The 7,809-nt window shown below is 35.8% G+C and overlaps 1 protein-coding gene across 1 annotated transcript; it reads left to right on the forward strand.

Annotated features, from left to right (window-relative positions):
- Positions 1-1,050: 1,050 nt before the first annotated feature.
- Positions 1,051-7,314, forward strand: LOC131943951 (uncharacterized). Its single transcript, XM_059304354.1, has 4 exons — positions 1,051-1,131; positions 1,653-1,896; positions 4,581-4,643; positions 7,125-7,314. The coding sequence occupies exons 1-4, from the start codon at positions 1,072-1,074 to the stop codon at positions 7,187-7,189; spliced, it is 432 nt and encodes a 143-aa protein (XP_059160337.1). The 5' UTR covers positions 1,051-1,071; the 3' UTR covers positions 7,190-7,314.
- Positions 7,315-7,809: the final 495 nt, after the last annotated feature.

Genomic DNA, 7,809 nt, shown 5'->3' on the forward strand with positions numbered 1-7,809 from the left:
CACATGTGAATTTACAACGTACTAATAATATTGCGCACTATTATACACAGGTTGCTTGGCGTTCACTTGGTGCGCAATTCTTTTTTCTAAGAGTTTCTATTCTATTTTTAAAAGTTTAAGTAATTAAAATTGGATTTAAAATTATGTCTATATCCCGAGTTTCCATCCCCGGTAGTGTTATATAAGAATATTAGAGAAAGTTAAGGGGACATCACGCCCGCTTTGTTAAAAGTTGAACAAATTAAAAATGGATTGAAATCATGTCTATACCCTGAGATACCATTCCCCGAAGTGTTGTATAAGAATATTCGAGAAAGTTTAGGGGTTTATTCTGAATGCCTTCAATCCATTTTCATCTTCACCTACATCACCCCCCCCCCACACACCCCTTTCTTTATGTCACTAAATGTTGCATGACTGTCTTTGATATGCAATAGGATTTGCGCACCATCTAACTTTTGTTTGTGCTTAGAAGATGCAATTGCAAATTCTTAAACTTTGTCGCCCATAAACGTCGTAACAATCGTTGGGGAGGTGGGGGGGCGGATTAGGGGGTGTTTCAGATAGTTGTGACGATGAGTGACATTCGTGTCCATTTTAGAATTGTTTTCCGTTATAATTTTCATCAATATTCATTATTTTAAATCCTGTTTTTTTATTATAGGCATTCTTGTGTGGAGAGGGGGGGGGGGAGGAATTACATGTGTGTGTGGAGAGGGGGGGGGGGGGGGGGGAAATTACATGTGTGTGTGGAGAGGGAGGAGGTGACGTTGATGTGGTGGTAACCACGATCTGGGATATAACTAGTTAATCCACACACATTTCTTAGCGCAAGACATATCCAGCCAAGTACCCAAGACCGACGAGAACTCTCTAGAATTTCAAAGAGCAAATGGAATCAATGCTACTATAGACGGCTACAAACCCAAATGTCGAGGGTGTGTGAGGTTCGGAGTGGATGAACTCGAAGTCTATGGCACTTTCACTCTACCAAAGAACAAGTGGCACTTGATGACTCGAGATAAAGGGCTTCCTCAACCAGGCTTTACAGTCATTGTGTGCGCTTTTGATATGAGTTTCACTAATAATCACGACTGCAGAAACTACTCAGATAATAAATCTTGGACACAGGTAATTATTAGCCTATTTTTTCTTAATTAAATTTAAAAAAAAAAAACATGTCTTCATAAATTCACATAATTTTAATTAAAACTTTTTTCAGGTAACATATCATTGGACGAAATATCTTATGAGAAATAACAATAACGCTTGACAACATATCTCAGAAAATCAAATGAAAATGATTACGTATTTTAGGACAAAATAATGTTGGACATTAAATAGTAGAGTTCAAAATATGCCTTGCTAAATACATCACAAAAAAATATCGAGAACAAATTATTTTTTTTTCTATCCTAATACAAATGAGTGGCTACTGATTGAGTGGACTATGAGATTTTTAAGTTAAGTTATAGAATAATTTTGTCTTCCCTCATTCTCATTTATGACTCATTCCCATGATTATGACTCCTTTTCTATTTTTTTAAAAATAATACAGAATCCTGTGATTGATAAAGCAATAATTATTCTTAAGATAATCTACGCAGAAGATAAATTAAGATACACATTATCGTATATTTTCTTCCCTTTAGTATTGCAGGTATGGCAAAGACGTCTTTAAACCCAATGGCTGTAAAACATGGAACGAAATACCAAGATGGAAAGAGTGCTACTGTAGGGACACTGAACCAATGCAGTGGTACGCTACGATAGACCCAAGATATTTTGAAAAGACTACAATGATAATCCGAGCTATTTATGATGGATCGATGTGGGGATACCAAAGAAGGTTTCCATTTCAGACTCACGACACGATATATATCAAGGATCTTATTGGTACGGTATATAAATATACTATAAATAATGTGCAAAAAGGAATTGTATAATGTTTCGGTTAAGTTGAAAGTAATTATCATTTTTCATATTATATGTATATATATACTAGCCGTCCCGGCCATCTGTAAAGGACCATAACTTATGTGTTTAGTAATCAGCATTTACCCGGCATTGCCCACCCTAACCACAACCAACCAAAACACACAAAAAACGCAAACATAACACTAACACAAAACAAACACAAACGAAAACACAAAAACAAACGCAAAAAAAAACCCAACCACAAACACAAAGAAAACACAAACACTAACGCAAACAAAAAAGCAAACAAATCCAAACACAAACCCAACCACAACCAAACAAAACCAAAACACACAAAAAAACAACGCAACCATAACACAAATACAAACACAAACGAAAACAAAAAAGCAACCCCAAACACAACCACAAACACAAAGAAAACACAAACGCAAAGAAAAAAGCAAACGAAAACACAAACGCAAAGAAAAAAAGCAAACGAAAACAAACCCACATCCAAACGCAAACACAACCACAAAGATAAACTCAAAGTGTCCACAGTTTAGCCCGGGGCTTTAAATCGCACCATGATGACGTGCGGCGTAACCGCCTGATTCAACTTAGTAAACGACTATAGTACCCAACTTATTAATAGTCTTTTGAACTCACTTACGCGAACGTAGGTACCATAGCGGACACGGGAAGGCCCGGGGCGCCAAATAGCACCCTGTCGAAGTGCCGGAGGACGCCCAGATTTGATTCTTTTAAAGACTATAATAACCTTTCTTATCCATAGTCTATCTCACTGTTTAAAACGAAATTATGCACCATAGCGCTCACATGATAGCACAGGGCGCCAAATCGAACCGTGCAGGAGCGCCGGCGGACGCGCCTGTTTCAATTTAGTGAACAAAATTATAATACTCCAAGCTTATCCGTAATCGGAAATAAATAAACATATAGGATTTGTAGGACCTGCCTTATTAAAATGTTATTGATTTTAAAAAATAATCAGAAGAAAACATTACGTTCAGTGTATGGAATAAATAAAAGGCAGTATTAAAAATACCAATAACATTGCACGTAATCAATCCCCGCTAATTATGTAATTATTTTTTTCCTAACACCAAAACTAATAAAAAGTAAATTCTTTCTCCCCCCCGATTTAATGGTTTTTTAAAGGGAAGTAACTGTGTTTTCCAAATCAAGGGACGTTATGAGAACTAAAGGACAAAATGCAAATACATTTCAGACATAATTTTAGAAATTTTATAAACGTTGATACACTTTTTTAAAAATTTTATGTAATGTTCATATAATTGAAAATTATTATTCTAAGTATATAAAATGAAAATTGTTTTTAAGACTTTCAATAGTAATTTTTTAACTCATAAATTTAGACCATGAGCACTTTAATAGTCTAACACTTTAATCCATGGAAGTATCGTTTTTTTTTTTCTTATATTCCTTTGTAATCCTCGATTACAAACATTTTACAAACATACAAACATACAAAATTGAACTTTATATATTAGATATATATATATATATATATATATATATATATATATATATATATATATATATATATATATATATATATATATATATATATATATATTATAATTTCATGACTACTATACATTTTTTTCAATGAGTTGCATACGAATTCAGTAAGAAATTAAAAGCATAACACAAAACAAATGTAAAACCCATCACTAACCTTACCTATATTCAAAAGGAATACTGAGCCGATCTAAATGACGTGTTCTAATCTTATTTCAATTATATTGATTTGTCCAAAGCTAAACTAATCTGAACTTACATTACCTAACTTACTCTAACCTAAGTAAACCGTTAAGTTTTTTAAAAATTTCATTTGCTCGTAGGCATTATAAAGAAAAAATATTTTCTAAAATTACCTTAGTTTGTAATTCAACATTTTGACTGCGTTTTGTGCATGCACACAACCAATAAGTACTCAATATAAAGCGCTTTCTTTTAAAATAATCAATTTTTTACCTATTAAAAATTTTTAAATGCTGAAAAAAATTGAATAAAAAACGTTTTAATAACAAGTTTTTTTTTTGTACAAATGCACTAAAAAAGTGAAAGTGGATGCGTTTTTTTGTAAATATATAATAATACACTACTATATCAATGATTTTTAAAAAAAAAGCGTGGGCCTCATCCCAAAAAAAAGTAAAGGTATCCTATAGATAATTAAGTGACTCACGCTTTTTTATAGCTCTTTAAATAGTAGTGTATTATTATATATTTAAAGAAAATATTTTTTTTTCCTTTTAAGTGTATTATTATATAAAAGCTTGTTATTTAAACGTTTAAGTAATTTTTTAACATGAGATTTTTTTATCCTTTGTATAGTACACAACTAAGTACAATATAAAAGAAGATGTGATACACTCAATATTTAACGTAGTATAAATAAAATGCGCAAAAATTGCTTTACACTTAAACCACAAGTATACATCCCTAGACACAAACACCCTAACACAACCCCCAAGATACTAACGCCAAAACATACAATCGTAGACACAAACACACAAACACACACCCCTAGAGAAACCACCCAAATTAAACCCCTTAACACAAACACCCAAACACAATCCTCTAGACATGTGAAGTAAAATATTTTCACCATACAGATCGTGGACACATTGTTTTGGATTGGGAGAGATCTACTAACAGATCCAAAGCCTGGGCGTCGGGTGAGTTTTGTGTCTTTTTAAAAATCTAAGTTACTCTCACAGAAGATCAATATTAATATCAAATTAAAGCTACGACACACGTAATAATTTCGTGTAAAATCAAGTCTGAGATGTCTGTTGAGCTTGTGGGTGGTGGCATTTCAATTACTTGACTAAGTCGGTGTTACAAATCGACCTTGTGCACCATGTCCAAAAAAAGTTAAAGGATCAGTAGCTTTTACTTTACTAAACCAAGCAAGTCTTCTCGTGCAAGGGTATAGATGTAGATCGTGTTGCAACCTCGATCATGTAAATGTATTTTGCATCAACCATGTGACGTGGCCTAGATGTTCATAACGAAAGCGTGTAGGCACGGAGAGATTGGGTGTGAGAGTGGCCTCCCCTGACAAGTGTGTAAGCGGTGTGTGGTATCGCGAGCAGAGCGTAACCTGAGTTTGTGTGAAGACGGAGGAGTGTTTTTCTAGTTGAAGGATCTGTGTTTTCTCGGTTGTACTTGAAAGATTATATTTTATTGTGATTAATGAACGTTGGACTCTGTGTTTAATTGTGTTATGGCTAGTTCCCAACATTAAATAGCCCACTTACCATAACAAGTGAGGGCTTAAGTCCGGGATTTGAACACAACAAGATGTTTGACAAGTTTTTACCCCTAGACAAAAAGGAAAATATCGAGTATCAACAGCAGCGTGACGACCGACTAGAAACTTTCTAGTATTAACGGCATCGTTACAGCCGACTAGAAAACATCTAGTATTAACGGCATCGTTACAGCCGACTGGAAAGTGTCTAGTATCAACGGCAGCGTCACAACCGACTGGAAAATTTCTAGTATCAACGGCAGTGTCACAACCGACGGGAAAATTTCTAGTATTAACGGCATCGTTACAGCCGACTAGAAAATATCTAGTATCAACGGCAGCGTTACAGCCGACTAGAAAATGTCTCGTATCAACGGCAGCGTTACAGCCGACTAGAAAATATCTAGTATTAACGGCAGCAGTCATCGCCGACCGGAAAAGACTTAGTATCAACAGCCAAAAACTTGTGAACAGTGCTGCAGACATCATGGCCATAAATAATGAAATTGAAAATACAGTGATAAAACTAGGAGAGAAGTTGAGAGAACTTGCTAGCTACAAAGTGGACTACATTAGCATAGCAAGTAAGTTATCAAATTTTAGAGCTACAATATTAGCATCTCAGTCCTTGAGCACATCAGAAGCAAATCATTGCGTCGCCACCAACATGAAAGCTCTAGCTACTGTCCCACTTGCTGAAGACCTAGTCAACCAGACACGCAATCTAGGCAACAAGTCAACAGAGTGGAGAACTAGGTCAAGGGCAGCTGAGCAGAAGGTAACTTTAATCCAGAATCAAGTTAATAGTCTTTTCAAAGATATTAATGATACTTTAATCATAGTTAACTGTGATGTCAAGATAGCAGGATCGAAACAAAAATGTTTTGACTCCAGAGCCAGAGCTGAGCAGAAGAGCCAGAGCCAACGTCAGAGCCAGAGCCAGTGCCAGAGCCCGTGCGAGAGCCAGTGCCAGAGCCAAAACCAAAGCCAGAGCCAAAACCAGAGCCAGAGCCAAAACCAGAGCCAGAGCCAGAGCCGAAACCAGAGCCAGAGCCAAAACCAGAGCCAGAGCCGAAACCAAAGCCAAAGCCAATAAGAGATCCAGATCGACATCCAGAGCCAAAGACTGTACCAAAATTAGAGTGGTGTACGAACTTGTATTATCTGAACAGCTTCTAGTTTTCATTATGTCATCATTGACTAGGTTTATTTCAATATATCTCACTTCATAAAACGAAAGGAAAGTAACATTGTTCTGTTGTCTTGTGATTCAATTCAAATGCTTTATTAATGACAAATGTTTTTAAAAACATTGTTGACTTATAGACTAGACGTATAAAGCTATAAGTAGTTAATTCATGCGTACGTCCAACATTTTATTGTAGAGATATAATTTTTACCCGCCATCATTTATTTATAGGGAGATTTAAAGCATGTAAAAGGTCAGATAAATATTGTATTAAAATTTTTACTGTACGTGTTAAGTAGTTGTGCAGGATAGACCTTAGAAATGCTGTTTAATTTAAGGAAAAATAAGAAACCTCTTTTTTTTAGGGGGGAGGTGTGACGTGGCCTAGATGTTCATAACGAAAGCGTGTAGGCACGGAGAGATTGGGTGTGAGAGTGGCCTCCCCTGACAAGTGTGTAAGCGGTGTGTGGTATCGTCAGCAGAGCGTAACCTGAGTTTGTGTGAAGACGGAGGAGTGTTTTTAGTTGAAGGATCTGTGTTTTCTCGGTTGTACAAAAAAGATTATATTTAATTGTGATAAATGAACGTTCGACTCTGTTGTTAATTGTGTTATGGCTAGTTCCCAACATTAAATAGCCCACTGACCATAACAACCACTATTATAATTATGTGATTGTTCACGAAAAAATATCATATGTTTGTTTTTCTATACAGATCTTCTTCTGCAGTTGACCTTAGTGGTTCTGGCCCTCGGTATCGTGGATTTCTTCAAGTCTTAGACTGAGATTCTGCTGACGGATGTCCAGTAGGGTGTGGCCAGGATTAATATCTGAACCAGGCAACTCTATACACGCATCAAATAGAATAGGAACAATTTCTTGTTCAAATAAAGCATATGTTATTTTTTCCCACGTTTTCTTTAACTTGCTTTCGTCTCTGTTTGTTTGTCTTTCCAATCAAATCGTGCGATCGAAATTTCTGGCACTTCCCAGTTAGCTAGCGTGCTGAAATTTTCAGGGAAACTTTGTTTTGGATGACAATAGAATATTCAATTGTTATTATTACTAAATTGATCCATGGAAACATTTTATTGATCATTTTAGACCGCTATATAATTGTACAAAAAACGTGGGGGAAAAGGGACATAACCCAGTAACTGTAATTTGATGAAAAAAGGTTCGTTACTCTCCCTCTTTGCTTACTGAGTAGTGTTCACGCGGTGTTTGTGTACAAACAACCGTAACAACTGGTGGCCAGTATGGGGGAGACGATATGGTCGAGTGGTTGGGCACACGATTGCTATCCAACTCGACAAGGGTTCAAATCTATGTGTTCTAGTCAGTAACGTATTCACACAACGTGTTTTTTACGAGTTGTCTTTTTACGAGACTTTAATGCT

Source organism: Physella acuta, unplaced genomic scaffold (genome assembly GCF_028476545.2).
Source record: "Physella acuta isolate Inbredline_101_S28 unplaced genomic scaffold, ASM2847654v3 ptg000040l, whole genome shotgun sequence".
Taxonomy (NCBI): domain Eukaryota; kingdom Metazoa; phylum Mollusca; class Gastropoda; family Physidae; genus Physella; species Physella acuta.

Coding starts and splice junctions, on each gene's coding strand:
- LOC131943951 (XM_059304354.1), top strand. CDS start 1,072: ATGAGTTTCACTAATAATCACGACTGCAGAAACTACTCAGATAATAAA. Junction 1,132..1,652: donor ATAATAAATCTTGGACACAG/GTAATTATTAGC, acceptor TCTTCCCTTTAG/TATTGCAGGTATGGCAAAGA. Junction 1,897..4,580: donor ATATATCAAGGATCTTATTG/GTACGGTATATA, acceptor TTCACCATACAG/ATCGTGGACACATTGTTTTG.